A 21,159-nucleotide genomic window follows, 5' to 3' on the forward strand; every position below is an offset into this window, starting at 1 on the left:
TAAGAATCATGTGATTGATTGCATACTTAACATGAACAATTTAACGACACTTTATTGATAACGATATTATAATGTATAAATACGTGTAAAGTATATTGTATAGTGTTATATTTATACAATACATAAAATAAAGTGAGATTAAGTTTTTCGGTAATGAATTGTTTTTCGTACCCAACAATTGCATCATCAAGCAGGGGCTTCTTACAATGGGCGTTTCCGGCGCATCCCACAACGTATGTCATCGACACAGTTTATCAAGCATGGCCTATAACTGGATGACTGCGTCATGTCTGTTTGAATCATATCTATATTAAGACTGCTTCCGCTTCTGTTTTTGATGATGACAAAAGTTTTCCTTCTTGTTGCTCCTATAACGTAAAGAAAATTGAAAGGTATCTACAATTCCTGTCTAGTAAATCATTGACACCAAAATGTAAGACATGTACTATTTCTATCATCCTCTGGGATGGAATCCATTTTTTCAAGGGTTGATTTAAGAGCATTTAATGTCAAGCAGCAATGAGCGCCATCAGTGTGGTTTTGTTGGTGGTTCTGGATGTGCTGTTTGATTCAGACCACCTGCAGTTTCTGAGTACAGCATTTGTCACACAAACACATTTCGTATTGCAACTCGATTAAAACAAGGTTTTGTATTTTTACCCGGTGTTGAATATTCAAAATTACAAAATCATTATACTCATCTCTACAACTTTGTGCTTTCTCTGACGTCTGAAGTGGCGGTCTGCGCTAGAAGTGGGCTGTTATGGGACGAAGCCTCATTTGACGTATAGGCAGTCTTTTACCACGTGTCTTGTGATGCGGCAAGCGAAGCACGGTCCCGAGGACGACCGGAAGTCGCTGTTGTTGGAGAAAACCTTCTTGATAACGTCTTGACGCAGCCTCTCCGCTTAAATAATACTAATATTTTAAAACTAAAAATGAGTATAATAATTACTGTTACAAATATATAAAAACCACAAAGTGCGTCGTCTCCTGTAAGCGGACCTCGAATGACGCTATACCCGCAAAACTCACGAAAATATCGTGAATTAGTAAACACGCATGTTTATTGAACTGTGACGAAAAGAATAGCAATTCCGAAGCTATTTGATACTTATTTATTTAAAAACGAGGCACTATTAATTATTAAACTTCTTTGTAGTATACACCCCGTTAAGAAGAAAAGGGGATCACCCGGATCCATATGTACATATATCCTTGTTTTAGTCGAGTTTCAATACGAAATGTTTCTGTGTGACAAATGCTGTAGAGTATGGTAAAGTGCATCGTTTTGATTCACTTTATTCGTTAGTTAATAACAATACTTAACGCAAGTAATAATATTTTATTCTAACATACACGTATTAATTGCATTTGAAATCAATAATAAAACTATTATATTAAATTTATATTATCAAGTTTAAACACATCAGCATATAACACAACTTCTGACATAAGACACCACTTGCATTCAATATAATGCATAAACCTGAATCAACCACAATCCATCTAAACTTAATACATTTATTTATTCAAAACAAGTGCTAATTTGCAGGTTTTTCACATTTTAAAATGTAAAAAAATGTCGTATTTGGTTTATTAAATATAACATGTTGAAACCATGTTATGCACGTTACATGTAAAATGGCTGTGTATGATACAAGCTATAAGATAACCTGATTCAATGCAAGTTGGCGATTGCAGACGCAGTATGTCATGATTCGGCGAACTGCAACTCAAAAATCAGTTTGAGAATGGTAGCTTTTCTGACATTTTACAAAAACAAGCGAAAACAATGTACAGTTACAATTTAGGTAAATGTTGAATGTGCATCAATTTATTTACATAACAATCACCCAGTGCTCTCTGATGAACAAGGGGAAATAATTTTATCTGTAACAAGATGTTAATCTAAAAATTAATTTAAATATCCAATTAAGATTCATAGCAATTCAATTAGTGAACTTTATATTTAAAGTTCTTTCAATTCATCACGCTGGATTATTCATCGGCGATAGTGGGTATGGCTACTCACTGCATCTCATGACCTCATACCGTAGACCAGCCAATGCAGCTCTTTTATCGTCCACTGTGCAGAACAAGGGTTTCACCGATTAAACAGTTGCAATGTGAAAGAACATGTTAGGTATTCTGGGGAAAATAAGAGCACATCCACAAAGGGATGTGAAAATCATATGTTAACGCATTATTCTACACAACATTGAAATACAAATGATAATTCAGAAGAAAATCAGTTCTGGCCCGTTCACAACAATCAATGGAATGGAATACTTTATGGCAGAACCGTACGAACATTTCAGACAGATAGATACACTGCGATTTACATATAGGGGACGATATGTCCTCGGACCATTAACGCTTTCAGACGTGTTCTATCGATCTGATCCCAAACCTAAAAGAGGAAAGGGGAATACTATTAAAAGCTCAAGCAAAATCATAACATTTCCAAAACAGAACACACAACTGATCTGCAATAACTGTCAGACTATGTAATGTGGTTTCAGAATTATCAATTTGTAAAGGCCTTACCAGAACTGGTCAAATTTTGTGGGACACTCTATATGGACTTCAGAAATGTGCAATCGGGGAATTGAACCGGCGTATACTGTAGTAAGGATTTTTGTTTTCACCCGACCAATGCATCACCCTTGTGTCGCTTTAAATTGATTTTCTATACCGTTTACACAAATAAAACCGTTGTATACATAGGCAGCAGTATCATAAATTTGCACCCCCTAAGACCCCACCATCCCCCCCCCCCCCCCCGAGCTTACTTCAGGGGTTCCAGATTGTTAAATGTACACCTATTGTGTATGGTTTGACTTTTCAACAACAACGAATATTGACAAAAATACACAGTATGAAAAAATAACCCTCGTATATGTATTATATATTCACAAGGTATGAAACGTACTATATGCCTATTCAGGCTATTGCTGAAAGATTGTGGAACACTGGACGTGACCTTTTTCACCGAAAACACACATGTTCCCATGCAGTTGCCGACACAATGCAACTGGATTCGTTAAAAGACAGTAAAAGCAACGTGATTACACAACTAACCAATCTCCTGCTCGGCTAATAACTTTAATATTCTATTAAATTTGACTCGTTGTGGAAAAGTCAAACCATACACAATAGGTGTACATTTAACAATCTGGAACCCCTGGGGTAAGCTCGGGGGGGGGGGGTGGTAGGGTCCTGGAGGGGGGGGGGGGGTGCAAATTTATGATACTGCTGCCTATGGATAGATAGATATGTGTTAGTTTCGGTAGCATATCGAATTTAACTCACGAGTGATAATATAAATTTCTACGCGACTCGTGAAAATATAAATTTCTATGATCACTCGTGAATTAAATTCGATATGCTACCAAAAACAACTAATTTTCTTTTTATTTTATGCTTATTTGTCATAAACAATCATAAGCAATCCAGTATAATTTGTCCACTTCATATAGAGGGCTTTATTTGTCCATCTATATGTTGAGAGTACATCACCAGAATCGATTTGGGCTGGCATGTATGGTAAAGTTTCCTGGACCTTGCGTAGTACAATCTGATCTCAATTCTGAAATTTAAAGATATAAAAGCATATAATGGACAATATAACAGCACAGATTGTTCACACATTGAATAAGCACACATTCAAGCATAAGCATAAAGGATTGCTTTGCCTGTTAATTTGTGTAGTAAAAGTAAAATAATGCTATCATTATAAATATTATTATGTTTATAAAGCTTTACTTCTACAAGTGTAAAATGAACAAATGCATTACAAGCATTACAGGAGCCAAGAATTACATTAAGTATGAATATGATTATGACAAAATATCTCTTACACAAGAGATGTTTTTGTCAGAAACCCAATGCCCCCTACTGCACCGCTCTGATTTTTTTGTTACATTGAAGGTTGACCGTGACCTTTCGCCACTTAAATGTGCAGCTCCATGAGATACACATGTGTGCCAAATATCAAGTTGCTATCTTCAATATTTCAAAAATTATTGCCAATGTTAAAGTTTTCTGACGGACGCACAGGCTGACAGACAGACAGACAGACAGACCGACAGTTCAACTGCTTTATGCCCCCCTCAGGCCCGTATCCAGGATTTTTTAACTTGGGGCGGCAAAATTGGCATGGAGCTGGAGGGGTTTCCTCTTCCTAATATTTTTTTTTATTTGGCACTGTTCAAGGTGAATTTTAATGCGTATAAAAACCTTATTTTGTGATATAAAGTTATGGTACATTACAAGTAAATCAACATCTTTCTGAAGTCTAAAGATTTCAGAAATGTATGATGTTTGGTGAAGAAGGAAAAGCAACCTTTGAAAATCAAAAACCTTTATTTAGAAATGTGACATAAAGAATGACTCTAGAGGAGGTTTGATTTCAAAGATAAAATACTATTATGGTTATATGTCAGTAAATATACCCAAGTAGTATTTTTTCTTTGAAATCAAACCTCCTCTAAAGTTTCAAAGTAAATTAACAATAAAATGTTTATCATCTACAACACAGTTTGCACAGAAATGTAACATAAAGTATGACTCTAGAGGGGGCTTGATTTTAAAGAGAAAATACTATTATGGTTATATGTTAGTAACTGACATATAACCAACTAGTATTTTCTCATTGAAATCAAACCTCCTCTAAAGTTTCAAAGTAAACAAATAATAAAAGGTTTATCATCTACAACACAGTTTGCACAGAAATGTAACTTAAAGTATGACTTTAGAGGAGGTTTGATTTCAACGAGAAAATACCATTATGGTTATATGTCAGTAACTGACATATACCCAACTAGTATTTTTTCTTTGAAATCAAACCTCCTCTTAAGTTTTAAAGTAAACAAATAATAAAGGTTTATCATTCACAACACAGTTTGCACAGAAATGTAACATAAAGTATGACTCTAGAGGAGGTTTGATTTCAAAGAGAAAATACTATTATGGTTATATGTCAGCAACTGACATATACCAAACTAGATTTTTTTCTTTTTAAAAAACTCCTTAAAAGTTTCAAAGTAAATAAATGATAACATGTTTATCATCTACAACACAGTTTGCACAGAAATGTAACATAAAGTATGACTCTAAAGGAGGTTTGATTTCAAAGAGAAAATACTATTATGGTTATACGTCAGTAACTTACATATACCCAACTAGTATTTTCTCTTTTATTGTTATTTTTATGTCCCCCACTATAGTAGTGGGGGACATATTGTTTTTGCCCTGTCTGTTGGTCTGTTGGTCTGTCTGTCTGTCTGTTTGCGCCAACTTTAACATTTTGCAATAACTTTTGCTATTTTGAAGATAGCAACTTCATATTTCGCATGCATGTGTATCTCATGAAGCTGCACATTTTGAGTGGTGAAAGGTCAAGGTCAAGGTCATCCTTCAAGGTCAGAGGTCAAATATATGTGGCCAAAATACCTCATTTTATGAATACTTTTGCAATATTGAAGATAGCAACTTGATATTTGGCATGCATGTGTATCTCATGGAGCTGCACATTTTGAGTGGTGAAAGGTCGAGGTCAAGGTCATCCTTCAAGGTCAGAGGTCAATTATATGTGGCCAAAATCGCTCATTTTATGAATACTTTTGCAATATTGAAGATAGCAACTTGATATTTGGCATGCATGTGCATCTCATGGAGCTGCTCATTTTGAATGGTGAAAGGTCAAGGTCATCCTTCAAGGTCAGAGGTCAAATATATGTGGCCCAAATCGCTTATTTTATGAATACTTTTGCAATATTGAAGATAGCAACTTGATATTTGGCATGCATGTGTATCTCATGGAGCTGCACATTTTGAGTGGTGAAAGGTCAAGGTCATCCTTCACAAGGTCAAGGCCATCTTACAATGTCAAACATCATATAGGGGGACATTGGTGTTTCACAAACACATCTTGTTTTTTCGTATTTTTAACATTTCTCCCCTTTTAAATAGCTTCAAGACTGCTATTACGCATTAAAATATTGTTGTTTACGTTTTATATGAAACTGTTAATGTTATAAACAAAATGACACTCTGCACATACGATCCTCGTTCAGAGAAAACGGGGCTTAATGCATGTACTTAAAGTGTCATTCCAGTGTTGACACTGTCCGCCTTTGATTTTCGCTAAGAAGAGACTCATTTAAACGACAAATATCGTTTAAGCTGAAAGTGTCGTCCCTGATTAGGTTGTGCGGACCGCACAGGCTAATCTGGATTGACACTTTACGCACATGCATAAAGCCCAGAAAGAGGCTCACAACATCAACATTTAACTCACCAACAGTGGCGCGAGAAAACTTCCTATCAGGGAACACAGATGGCAATCCGACTATATTAAACAAAATCAATAAATAAATCAATATTTTCAACACTGCTAGAGTCACTCAGAGGACAAAATAATAATTCATAGTATATACAATTTAATTACATACATTTCACAAGTATGTGTAAATTACGTTTAAAAAACGTATGATATAGTGATTTTAAGTCATAGCAAAAACAGATAACGAATTGTATTGGTTAACTCCAAACTTGTCAAGTTAAAGACGGTATGGTCTTGTAATAATAAGGTCTCAAAAAGTGATCCTTTTAGGGGTTCCCGTATATTCCGGTGTTGTTTGAACCCCTATTATGTGCCACTGCGATAGACCAATACACAGGTCGGAATACACTGGTCGACCCCCCGGTCCTGTCAGCGAAATAACCGGGACGGTAGAAAGGTGTTTAGTCGTAACAAGCTATATCATAATGCACAAAGATCCTGCACATACTGAGGCTTATGTTATATTTTAATATTTATGCAAGTGCGCAAAGTGACGTCCCAGATTAGCCGTGCAGTTCGCATTAACTTGATTTTTGCTAAGAAGAGGCTTCATTTAAACAAACAATACTAAAAAAGCGGAAATTGTCGTCCCTGACGAGCTTATGCGAACTGCACAGGCTAATACGGGACGAAACTCCAAGCAAATGCATTAAGACCAGTTTTCCCAGAATGAGGCTTAATTTAATATATAAAAAAATAACTACGACAAAATAGCTATAAGTAAATATAATTTTATGAATTTTCTGTCGGAGTTCAATTTATAATTGTACATAAATTGTACAACTTGACAAAACCCACAGAATCCTTCGTGATCAAAAAATTACTAAAATGTATGTATGAATAAATTGTTATACATAAATATTAAAATATTCACCTAGTTTACCCTCCTGCGCTTGATGTGCGTCATCAGCTACATGTACATCTATTATGAACAGTCGTTCTACGGATGTCCTCTGCTGTGCTTCCTGTAATCTGATATTATGACACGAGGATGAAGCACAATGTAAACGTTGACCCAAAACTTATGATAAAACATCCAATCCTAGATATTTTAAAACATATATCGCTTAGACTCAGATAATATGACACTAAACCGGATTGAGGTACTGTGTTAGAATGCCATTTCCTGCTCTTATTTTTTCCCAGTGAACGGAAGTCAATCAAATGACTGGAAAGGTATAGAGGTAATATCCTATATCAATACATGAATGGCCGTTTTGTTGGTCAATAATATCTTGAACATTTATCGCACGATTTTCATGAACGTCCGTCATTAATTCGTTCACGGTTTTTAATTTGAAGGTTACAGACTATATAAGATTTAATTCTTCCTTAGGAAGATTTCTATATTCCTAAGGAAGAATTCGTGACTTTAGATCCTCATGGTACGTCATAAAGAAAACATAGCCTAGGGGCTTATCTCCACTGGCGAGTAAATTAGCGCTAATCCCCTTTTGTATCAGGGGCAATAAAACACATCTGCGCATTTGTTTTGCGGGAAAGTGTACTATGGGCCCTTTCATGTGAGAAAAATTTGCAGTAGGCCCATTATTAAAAGAAGTAATAACTCGACAGCCAGCTGGGGGGGGGGGGGGCTCGGGCCCCTGGGCCCAGTGCCTGGATACGGGCCTGCCCCTACCAGGGGCATAAAAAAAACACATAAGAATCCTTTGAAAGCAAATGGGAATTGTTCAGTGCTATTGTCTCGCAACTTAATATAACTTAATATTTAAATTTGATGATTGTTGTTCATTTGCACCCTCTTACATTGCCATTGAATTGTATTGTATAGATAACTTTAAATGGTTTAAATATTTTTTTATCTTTTTCATCTCTAATTGTTGTAGAGTTCACAACTTGTTACAAATACTATTTATACTCTACTAATATAAAAATGTATTTATATGCCTTTTTCATATGTTAGTGCAATTAATACATACTTTTATTGTGTTAACATACTAGAAATGTCTTCTTTTTATTTTATTTTTTAACTGTCATATTTTGTGTATAATTGTTTTTCAAACTCAGAATTTCAAGCAACTGAAGTTATACTTTAAATTTACTTTCATTATTTAAATAATTTATATATGTAGCTTATTCACCTATTGTTCATCTCAGATTGCATTATATCATTAAATCCTGTTGAAAAATCTGTAGATGTTCAAAAAAAGCCTTTTTTGAAGAAAATGATGCTCAAAATAACCCATACATGACCAGTGTCTGATCAAAATTTTATCTGATAACAACCATATCTCACCATTGAATGTGCTTTATGGCAGAACAGAATGGGGTTTAGAAACCATATATCGGTGTACGGAGGAAACCCCCTCCGGAAGAAACCGGAGTGCATTTAAATGTAACTAAATCGTCTGGAAGGGGGTTTGTTCCGCTATGGAAGGGGGTTTATTCCGCCTGTTTGAAAACTCGAAGGGGGTTTGTTCCGCGTATGCAAAACTAGCGAGGGGGTTTCTTCCGCGTATGCAAACTATGAAAGGGAGTTTCTTCCGCCCTGGCGTTTTTAGCGAAGGGGGTTTCTTCCGAAGGGGGTTTATTCCGGTAATCCCATATATCACTAGGGGATGTTGATAATTATAGATAAGAATTTATGATGCCCCATGACAAGTGATTTTTGGTACTAGAAGAATACCTTGCAGAAATGTGTACCTTGTCATAATTTATATTTGTTAATTAATCTTAGGGATACAACTGCGAAATGATTTTTATTAACTTAATAAGATATAATTATACATATGCCCAATTCATAACTAAAAATGAATGGAATTTCCAATGAAAAATGTCATGTTATTACTGCAAGTGGTAGTTAGTTAGTCATTACAGGATTATAACTCTTTAAAACTCTCATTTATATTTATTATTTCATAAATTAAAGGTTATAAATATCAGTTATATTTCAGAATGGTAATTTGTGCACATCAATTCCCATATAGATGTTCAAAAAAACAACAACAGAATTTGGATAAAGCTTTTTTTTACAGGTATTCAAAAGAATATGGTCAAATTAGCTCATGTAGTTCATATGTATCAAAATTAATAACATTGCTTTGGCGAATCCCACCAGTAGAATGATTGTAAACTAATAAGCATACATAAAATCGCAAATGTACATTTGAATGCTATCCTGGGCAGGTAAAATGAAACATAAAATGAAATGTTGTTATTAATTGGTTTTCCAACATGTTTTAATTATATACTTGCTGTACACAAATACAAAGTTGGTTGTGCTGTGTAAAAATTTAGACAGCATAAAAAAAACACAATCTTCACAAATTGAATTAAAATCATCTTAGTCATTAAAGTATAATTGTCCACATGTTACTACTTTATGTTTTCTCATTTGAGTTTGTGAATGAGACAATTATTGTATTTTTAATTGTAGCTATTAATATTCATGGCTTATAGAAAGGGGATACACACTCCTTAAAAATTGTCTCCAGACTTCTTCAAGTTCAAATACAAAATGCCTTCATAAAAACAAGAGCTCACAGATTGTGGCAATGTCGTTTTATCAAAAGGTTGGCTCAGACTAAAAAAGAAAAGAAGTATACCGGTATACCCTAATGACTAAACCAAAAGAATAGATTTGTTAATGAGTAATCATCCTTTGTCATTAGTAAAATTATAAGCGTTAGAAACACAAAACCCCTGATTTTGCAAAGTGTTTTTGTTTTTTCAATAGTATTTCAGCACGTGTATGGCATATGTTTAAAATGTGACATGCATGCTGCAATTAAACAATTAGGTGATAGCTTTTCAATCCTAAGGATGCTTGTTCAAGCCTTGTTATTGATCATGTACATTTGAATAGGTTTTCCAAAAAATGATTTATACATATCAGCTGTTCAAGCCAAATATAAGACACCAACGCCACCAACATCATTATTTCAAACTTATACTTTGTCTTGCACTTCTCACGGGCAATAGGTATCAGCTGTTAAAGCCAATTATATAAGACACAACAACCACCAACATCATTATTTCTAACAAATACTTGGTTTTCCACTTCTCACGGGCAATACATATTAGCTGGTCAAGCCAAAGATAAGACACCACCACCACCAACATCATTATTTCAACATTATACTTGGTCTTGCACTTCTCACAGGCAATACATATCCGCTGTTCAAGCCAAATATAAGACATCACCACCACCAACATCATTATTTCAAACTTATACTTGGTCTTGCACTTCTCACGGGCAATAGGTATCAGCTGTTCAAGCCAATTATATAAGACACAACCACCACCATCATCCTTATTTCTAACAAATACTTGGTCTTGCACTTCTCACAGGCAATACATATCAGCTGGTCAAGCCAAAGATAAGACACCACCGCCACCAACATCATTATTTGAAACAAATACTTGGTTTTGCACTTCTCACGGGCAAAACATATCAGCTGTTCAAGACAAAGAGAAGACACCACCAACACCAACATCATTATTTCAAACTAATACTTTGTCTTGCACTTCTCACCGGCAAAACATATCAGCTATTGAAGTCAATTATATAAGACACAACCACCACCAACATCATTATTTCAAACAAATACTTGGTCTTGCACTTCTCACAGGCCATATATATCAGCTGTTCAAGAAAAAGAGAAGGCACCACCAACACCAACATCATTATTTCAAACTTATACTTGGTCTTGCACTTCTCACGGGCAATACATATTAGCTGTTCAAGCCAATTATATAAGACACAACCACCACCAACATCGTTATTTTAAAATTATACTTGGTCTTGCACTTCTCACGGCCATACATATAAGCTAGTCAACCCAAATATAAGACACCACTGCCACCAACATCATTATTTCAAACTAAGACTTGGTCTTGCACTTCTCACGGGCAATATGTATCAGCTGTTCAAGCCAAAGATAAGACACAACCACCACCAACATCCTTATTTCTAACAAATACTTGGTCTTGCACTTTTCACAGGCAATACATATCAGCTGGTCAAGCCAAAGATAAGACACCTACACCACCAACATCATTATTTCAAACAAATACTTGGTTTTGCACTTCTCGCAGGCCATACATATCAGCTGTTCAAGACAAAGAGAAGACACCACCAACACCAACATCATTATTTCTAACAAATACTTGGTCTTGCACTTCTCACAGGCAACACATATCCGCTGTTCAAGCCAAATATAAGACACCACCGCCACCAACATCATTATTTCAAACAAACACTTGGTCATTCACTTCTCACGGGCAATAGGTATCAGCTGTTCAAGACAAAGAGAAGACACCACCAACACCAAGATCATTATTTCAAACTTATACTTGGTCTTGCACTTCTCACGGGCAAAACATATCAGCTGTTCAAGCCAATAATATAAGACACAACCACCACCAACATCATTATTTCAAACTAATACTTGGTCTTGCACTTCTCACGGGCAATAGGTATCAGCTGTTCAAGCCAATTATATAAGACACAACCACTACCAACATCATTATTTCTAACAAATACTTTGTCTTGCACTTCTCATGGGCCATACATATTAACTGGTCAAACCAAATATAAGACTCAACCAAAACCTATTTCATGATTTTAGACAATTACTTGTAATTGTACTTCTCATGGGCAATATGTATAAGCTGGTTAAGCCAAAGATAAGACACCACCACCACAAACATATTATTTCAAACAAATACTTGGTCTTGCACTTTTCACGGGCAATACTTATCAGCTGGTCAGCCAAAAATAAGACACCAACACCGCCATCATCATTATTTCAAACAAATACTTGGTCTTGCAAAAAATATACTTGGTATTGAACTGTTCACATGCCATACATATCAGCTGATCAAGCCTCACATAAGACACAACCTCAATCAACATCATGATTTCATTAATTACTTGGTTTTGCAATTCCCACGGGTAATACGTATCAGCTAGTCAAGCCAAATATAAGACACAACCACAACCAATTTCATGATTTTAGACAATTACTTGGTCTTGCACTTCTCACGGGCAAAACATAACAGCTGTTTTAGCCAATTATATTAGACACAACCACCACCAACATCATTATTTCTAACAAATACTTGGTCTTGCACTTCTAACGGGCAATACATATCAGCTAGTCAAGCCAAAAATAAAACACCAACACCACCAACATCATTATTTCAAACACATACTTGGTATTGCACTTCTTACGGGCAATACATATCAGCTGGTCAAGCCAAAAATAAGACAAATCACCACCAACATCTTTATTTCAAACAAATACTTGGTCTTGCACTTCACACGGCCATACATATCAGCTGGTCAAGCCTAAGATACGACACCAACATCATTATTTCAAACAAATACTTGGTCTTGCACTTCTCACTGGCCATACATATAAGCTGGTCAAGCCAAATATAAGACACAACCACAACAAATTTCATGATTTTAGACAATAACCTGGTCTTGCACTTGTCACGGGCAAAACATAACAGCTGTTCAAGCCAATAATATAAGACATAACCACCACCAACATCATTATTTCTAACAAATACTTGATCTTGCACTTCTCCGGAGCAATACATATCAGCTGGTCAAGCCTAAAATAAGACACCAACACCACCAACATCATTATTTCAAACAAATACTTGTTCTTGCATTTCTCATGGGCCATACATATCAGCTGGTCAAGCCAAATATAAGAAACAACCACAACTAATTTCATGATTTTAGACAATTACCTGGTCTTGCGCTTCTCATGGGCAATTCGTATCAGCTGGTCAAGCCTCACATAAGACACAACCTCAATCAACATCATGATTTTATTAATTACTTGGTCTTGCACTTCTCATGGGTAATACATATCTGCTGTTCAAGCCAAATATAAGACACAACACCACCAACATCATTATCAGACAATTACGTGGTCTGGCACAGTTCTAATGATAGTAAGTATCAGTTGGTCAAGCACAATTCAATACAAAACCACCATCATCCTTAATTCAGGCAATAACTTGGTCTTGCACTTCTGATCCGCAATAAGTATCAGCAGGTCGAGCTAAATATAAGTCACAACCACAACCAACATAGCTTTATTTCAGACAATTACTTTGTCTTGAACTTCTCGGGGGAGGGGGGGGGGCAATTTGTATCAGCTAATCAAGCCAAATATAAGACAAAACCACCAACATCAATATGTCAGACAAATAATTGGTCTTGCATTTCTCACTGGCAATTCCTATCAGCTGGTCAAGCCAAAGATAAGACACATTACAAATGCCAACATCATTTTTTCAGCCAATTACTTGGTATTGCACTTCTCACTGGCAATAAGTAAAAGATGGTGATGGCAAATTAAGACACAACCACCACCAATTTTATTTTTTTAGACAAATGATTGTGCTTGCACTTCTCACGTGCAATAAGTATTAGCTATTTAAGCCAAATATAAGACACAAACACCACCAATATCATTATTTCAGACAATTACTTGGTTTTGCACTTTTCGAGGGCAATTTTTGTATCAACTGGTAATGCCAGTCTGTAAGTTGGTTTTGCAAATCTAAAAGGCAAATATTTTTGCAAGCCATGAAAAATATAATACACCGCTACCAAGTTAACAACATCATTATTTGAGTCAATATTAAAGTGATTCTTACATGAATCAAATGTAATTATATATTATAATAAATGTATTACTAGCTATAGACAATACGTACAGGACATCACCACAATTATAATTTAAAACAATATTTTGGAAATATAAAAAATGGGAAAAAGCTAGAAATAGCCATTAGAAATATAAAATATTTCCAACACCAGCACAATTCATTTGGTTAATAACTTGACGAATGATGAAATAACTGTAAATGTATTACACAATAAAACAATACCGGGGTTTTCACTTTTTGGTTCCCACATCTTAAGTAATTTTGACAGGATTTTTTTTGGATTAATTTACAAAGATAACAAATCATTATAATTCAATCTAAACACTTACATATACTTAATACCTTAAGAATTAACCATATGTCCACATATAAGCGTTCACAGAATGTGTGATATCTAAACGTTTTAAGTATACTTGTGGTAACACTTGTGGAAACACTTTAGTATAAACATATTCATAAAAGTTTGGGTCCGGTTGTTAGCACATTGATTTTAAAAAGTGATCTTTTTAACCTGTGAGGCCGTTTTACCTCGGGACCGTTTTCATTTTTACCAGTAATAATTTTTACCATCAATGTATCAATCAATAACAACAATCCGAACGTTAGTTTTTTGCATTCTTGATGTAAAGTCATTTTGTACTACGATCTTTATAGATCAAAACTAAACTTTGATCCAGCTTGTTATTGCGGAGCTCCTTGTGAAAATGCGTGGCATTCCTTTTTTGAATGTTTAAAATGTGCACACATAAGAGGATTAACTACAAGCAAATTGAACTATAACATTAATCTTAAATATTTGCCATTTGGTGAACCCAACATGTCTTTGGATTTCAATTAAACGGTGTTCAGAACGGTACAGGCATTAATAGCAAGCTCATTTCTTTTAAATTTTGTATGCCATAGTCAATAACATGCATATAATAGAAGATAACTATTCTCAATAACTTAACAATTGTTTACCTACCTTCATGTTTATTAATCGGTGTACATGTTATACTATCTGATTGTGTTGTTGAAATATAAATAATGTATTTTAGCCATTTATGGTATATAATTATCTGCGAGAGGATCCAGATAAAGTTGCAAAATCTTGTAATCCACTTCCATGCATTTTTGATGCAATAAATACATTTAAACTAACAAAGATAAATTTAGTTAAATATCTAGAGAAAGGAAGTTAAGCCGAAACTTTGAGACAGATCTTACTTAGAAGTATATGTTGTTGTTGAATGCACTTGTATTTATTTATAGAAATACATTTTTCATTGAAACTCTGACTAGTCAAAACCGGATAAAACGTGAACAATGTATTTCCATTGGTCGATGGAGGCCCAGAAAAAGTATAAAAACAAGATACATTTGCGTAGTAATGAAAGCTTCCAAGCGATATACAAATCACAGGTAAAAACTTAGTTTCTTTATTAATTTTACTTTGATAATTAAGCAAGTCACGTGATCTCTTTATCTTCTTTATAGAAAATACGAAGTTGTTATAATTAATGCTTAAATTATAACTCTTAATCGTTGTGCAATTGTCATTACAGCAAAACACATAAAAATAATTTCTAAAAACAAGTAAGAACGACGTAAACATACCGGAGAAATAACTTTATATAATATTGCCCACAAACACCGACATATGAAAAACGCAGTAAAATTACTTTTGAAAATGACCGACAACTTGATGCGCATATGTTAAATAATGATATACATACATACAATTTGTTTCGATTCTAAAAAAAATATTCTGAAATGACAGTTCTACTTTTCTGTTCCCATGTTTGGGGATTCATTCGAATAGTAAGTGAGTAGCTTTTAACGAGAATACATGTATTTGAGATTAAAAGTAATTATGTTAGAGTATTATTTAGCTATCAGTAGTATTTCTCTCAGACTATGCTGTAAACGCTGATAAAGTTTTAATTACACGAGTAAATTTAGATGCATTGCAATATTTCCTCAATCAGATTTACTTAAAGCAAAGTCAACACGGGCAAAGATTGAATTAAAGTACTGAAACGTAGTTATAACGGTGCAATTATATAAACAATAAATCAAGTAATTAAACTCCGGTATTTTTCAAAACGTAATTAATATGCATGCCACAATTATAATCACAAATATCCTGTTTATTGATACCCGCGGTTTTCCAGGACGAAATTGATGTGTTTTTATTAATATATAACATGGTTGTTTTTAGTATACTGCTAAATAAAAACACAATCTTGCTTTAAAATATAAGATTAAAATTCCATTTCTCTACTAAAATGCAATTATACTTCTTATTATTGCAATTTAATTTTATTTTAAATACTTAATGCATTAAATAGTAGTTTGCAATAATTAAAATGGTTATTATGGCTTGCGTGTTTCTTTATCAGCACATTTTGTTTTTTAAATCATACCATTATAATACTTACAATTAGTATGCATGTGAATTGTTTGTCCCATGTGAAATTCACTGTGTTTAAAATTATATTATTAAGGACTATTTCTGTATTTCATCGTTGAATGAAATGTTGAAAAAATGCTCTAGCTCTCAAAGGCGTTTATGCTTAAATTAGGCGTAATTTTCCAGACTCGGACACAAATTAAAACAACACTAAAGTCTATTACATTACAAGTATCAAAGCAATGTAAAAAGCATTTTTGAATCAATACTAAACGTGTCATTTTGTATTAACCTTGCACGGAGGGACATATAAACGCACGAAGGCTAGAGCGTAACGGTTAATCACTATATGCCTCTCGCATCAGTTGATAACCCGGGGACATACATTATGTTTGGAATGTGAATTTTCTTGCATAACAATGAACTAGAAACAAGTTGGTATCTTGATTGGATATAAACACTGTAAGGAGCGTCAGACATATCTCGTAAACAGAAACAGACAAATTAAACATTTTAAGTATCATTCGGAAATACTGCATTATACAATAGCATAAATTGAGGCTAGTTTACACCTAATAATTTTCCAACAAACAAAACCAATTCGAGCCACTGAATTTTCTAATCGCCAAGTTTTGATTGACAGCTGCTTCCGACCGACCAAATACAAATATTTATTTGCTGCAATTTAGGTCAATGTTGCAAATGGCACATACTGAGATCGGTGTTTCGACTAGTTCTCAAAATAGTAGCATTAACAAATAAGTAGTTGTATCATCTTTCAACTTACAAAGACGGTTAATTACATCAAATTTGAATGTTTGGAAAGTTCACTTAATTTCATCGTTAATGTGATATTTTGCCGACATGGGCATCGAACTCAATGCTTGTTTACCAATTCACTCGTTGTAGTGATGTTCTCTATATTATTGTCACCAGAGTTTCATTCAATTTATTTTTATAAAACCTGAATTGTTTCACTACAGATAAATACAATTCCCGCTTAGTTTAGTTGCTGGTCACTTATTCAGAAGATGTTGCTTTAAAGAGATCATGAGGGTTCCTTTTTATGTCCCCAGTCTATATTGTTTTTGGCCTGTCTGTTAGTTTGTTTGTTGGTTTGTTTGCGTCAAACTTGAACATAACTTTTGCAATATTGAAGATAGCAACTTGATATTTGGCATGCATGTGTATCTCATGAAGCTGCACATTTTGAGTGGTAAAAGGTCAAGGTCATCCTTCAAGGTCAAAGGTCAAATATATGAGGGGACATAGTGTTTCGCAAACACATCTTGTTAATTATGGCTTTTAATGACGTCATCATTCGACGAAAAAGCAGTCCAGCGAGTATTATTGCATTAAAAAAACATAACAAATAGCATTACGGCCAAATATATCCGGATAAAGTTTATGCGTTTTGCACTAAAGTAAAGCGTGAAAAAATTTAATCTTGTAAACAAGTTTAAATGAAAACCGTATTATAATTTAAAAAAAAACGACTACGTTCGATACTAATTAATAATTCTGCATAAAAGTTGTTGGTTATAAAAGATTGAAATATGACACCAATTCTGTTTTAAGAAACTCAATTGCAAATGATGTGACCGGTTTATTTACATGGGCTTGGTGTTTCAATAGCTAATGTTGATAAAATAAAGTCAAATTATATAAATAAGTTGATCTAGTAAACAACTAAAGATAACAAACGGAATATTTTAACCAACGTGGGCATCATTAACAAAATCCTTTCCGTAGCATAACGTTATTGCATTTTTAATTTATTCAACGTCGGCTTGTATAAATTCAAATGCGATATTTCATGATTTTTAACATGAATTTTATGGAGTAAACGATAATCAACAAACGTTGTCATATACTATCAGTTTCATATCGTTAAAGATTTTGGCATGTTTTGAAGTTTGTCATTAAATGCTTTATATTGATAAATGTTAACATTAAATTTTAAAAGCTCCAGTAAAAAATCAAAATTAAATTTAAAAATGGGAAAAAAGTAGCCCGCAGCAGGGCTCGAACCAGTGACCCCCGGAATCCTAAAGTAAAAACGCATTAAACCGTATAGTTTTATTTTTAATACACTTTTTTTACAATTTTTGAACACGAACAATGCACGTTTACTAATGCGAGGCACAGACTGTGAATAACCTCAAGTTTATATGACTTTTTTCAAAAGATACAATTTAATTAGTAGACACGAATTTACTATTTAAACAGTTCATGTTGTTATAACGTCAGACTTACCCCGCACAATGTTATCCAACTGACTGTATTGCACCAACTGATAAATATAAATCATATATATTTCAGGTTCACCGCACAAATTAGCAGAGGACATGGGGAACCTTGGACTTAAAGCAATGCCAACTGTTAATGACGCAGATGTAAGTTATAATCAACTCGAGTATAAAATTTGTTTCTACATGTCGTATGATCTGTTCAAGTATCGTGTTGTTTTCGTGACTTGTTTACGTTCATTCCAGGCCTTTACGACCCAACAGGCGGAAAAATTTGCTGCCCTTGTAAAGAACGAGCAAGCGCTTTTAGAAAAGGCTGTAGTATATGCATTACTCAACGACATGGCAGACACTGCGGTATACATCGACTTCATAAGAGATGATGCTGGAAAAGGTCCTATTATATTATTCCCGGGAACTGAGAAGCCCAGAAAGATGCTGTATATAGTATTCGGATCCAAAGTCGACACAGACAAGGAGCTTGAATATGGAGACCTAGAAAATGCAGCCAATGACGGCAGGTACAATTTCAACGACCTCTCCGATTTGGCAACGAAGTTCAATTTAAAAAAGAGAATGCAAATCCGTACCTTCTTGAAGGAGTAATCCTTGTTATTACGATAACGGAAAAGCTAATACGTATTGACACTTTGATCTATCAATGCTTTAACAAACGTTTGTATGCTCTTATGGTGTATTCATTTCCACCTCATACTTCTTTAAAAAATTGGATTATTTCTAATATGTATTATCTTGTTTTATATGTGTTTATGATTGATCTTGTTCATGAACAGTTCAATGAACACATTAATATTAGCATGTATGTACAGAAAAAAAAAATTGTATTTAATACGTTTTGAATTACAACTATTCCAAACATTTCTTTTTTATAATAAATTTCATAGTGAAAAAAAAAGCATTTTGTAATCAAAAATAATAATGTTATCACATGTTTTATACCAAAGAAGTAAATCTTTAAGAAAAATGGTACTTGAGTTTGCAATAATTAAAAAGGTTATTATGGCTTGTGTGTGTTTCTTTATCAGAAAATATTGTTTAATTAATCATACCATTATAAAACTTAAAATTATTATGTATGTAAATTGTTTGTCCCATATGAAAATCACTTTGTTTTACATTATATTATAAAGGAATATTTCTGTATTTCATCGTTGAATGAAATGTCGAGAAATTGCTGTAGTTCTCAAAGGCGTTTATGCTTAAATTAGGCCTAATTTTCCAGACTCGAACACAAAAAAAGATCTATCACAAATTTCTAATCGCTGGCGTAGGGATCTTGTTTTAGTTTTGGCCTTATTTGTCCACGTTTAATGTACGTTCTTAGTTAAGAATTAATTTCATTAAGTACTTGGATCACGTGTCATTGGTAAATGCATCGTGTGTGTGAACATTTCAAACTTTGTATTTGTAGTGTATACCACCATTTGATGATTTTGTTAAGAAGCAGGCGTTTCATCAAATAAATAATCATTTCATATCAATACCTTAACACAATTGGATGCTCATAAAAAACCGGAAATGGAAACATATTTTTGCATATATTAATGTTAACAGAAACGCATAATTGTGGGTTATCTACGAATTTGGAAATTCTGAATTAATCTTCAAGCAATTCAATTTCAGATCAAAATGAGGTCTGATGATGTGTGCTTGTATTGTTCAAAGTCATTATCTATACACGTATCAAGAGTCATGATTGAGTTTATACTAAACGTGTCATGTTGCGTTATCCTTGCACGGAGGAACAAATGAACGGACGGAAGGGCCAATACTATATGCCTCTCGCATTTGTTGATATTCTGATGACACACATTCATTTCGGAATATGTATATTCTTAAACAACACAAAATTGTATGTACTAGAAACAATTAGGTGTCTTGAATGGCTCACTGAAAAGAGTGTTAGGCATATCGTTTAAACAAAAACACCACATTAAACATTTAAAGTGTCTTTTGGGAATACTGCAATTACGCAATGACATATATGGATGATAATTACATATATTAATTTTCCAAAATTAAATTGTGGGCCATTTGATTCTCCAATCGCCGAGTTTTTATTGACAGCTGTTTCTTGCCGAGCATATGCAATGATTTATTTTCTGCAATTTAGGTCAATGTTGGAAATGGCGCATACGCAACGCAGATCGGTGTTGCGACAAGCGTTCAAAATAGTAACATTTAAAACAAGAAATATCTTTAAAAAAGATATACGGCGTTGATTGTGGTTGAAGTTTATGGAAGGTAAAGATTTAAATGAATGAGATCAAGTTTAGCTAATATCTTTTTCGCATTAAGAAACTTAACGCAGTACGGGATGTTTCGCGGAGTTTTCGCGGCTTATTTTACATTATTACATATTGCTGGTCATAAACCTATAGATACAAAAAAGAAAACCAAAGTCAACCGGCCACACGCGAAGTCTCCGTACATATTTTAAATATGTATACGCGCGTTCTTCGAACAAACCTGTTTGAGTGGTTTATCGGGAA

General features: G+C 34.1%; 1 protein-coding gene across 1 annotated transcript; it reads left to right on the forward strand.

Moving 5' to 3' along the window:
- Window positions 1–519: 519 nt before the first annotated feature.
- LOC127845938 (uncharacterized) lies at window positions 520–19,252 on the forward strand. The gene is made up of 3 exons (XM_052377117.1): window positions 520–592; window positions 18,720–18,793; window positions 18,893–19,252. The coding sequence occupies exons 1-3, from the start codon at window positions 520–522 to the stop codon at window positions 19,250–19,252; spliced, it is 507 nt and encodes a 168-aa protein (XP_052233077.1).
- Window positions 19,253–21,159: the final 1,907 nt, after the last annotated feature.

Source organism: Dreissena polymorpha, chromosome 9 (genome assembly GCF_020536995.1).
Source record: "Dreissena polymorpha isolate Duluth1 chromosome 9, UMN_Dpol_1.0, whole genome shotgun sequence".
In the NCBI taxonomy this organism is placed as follows: Eukaryota; Metazoa; Mollusca; class Bivalvia; order Myida; family Dreissenidae; genus Dreissena; species Dreissena polymorpha.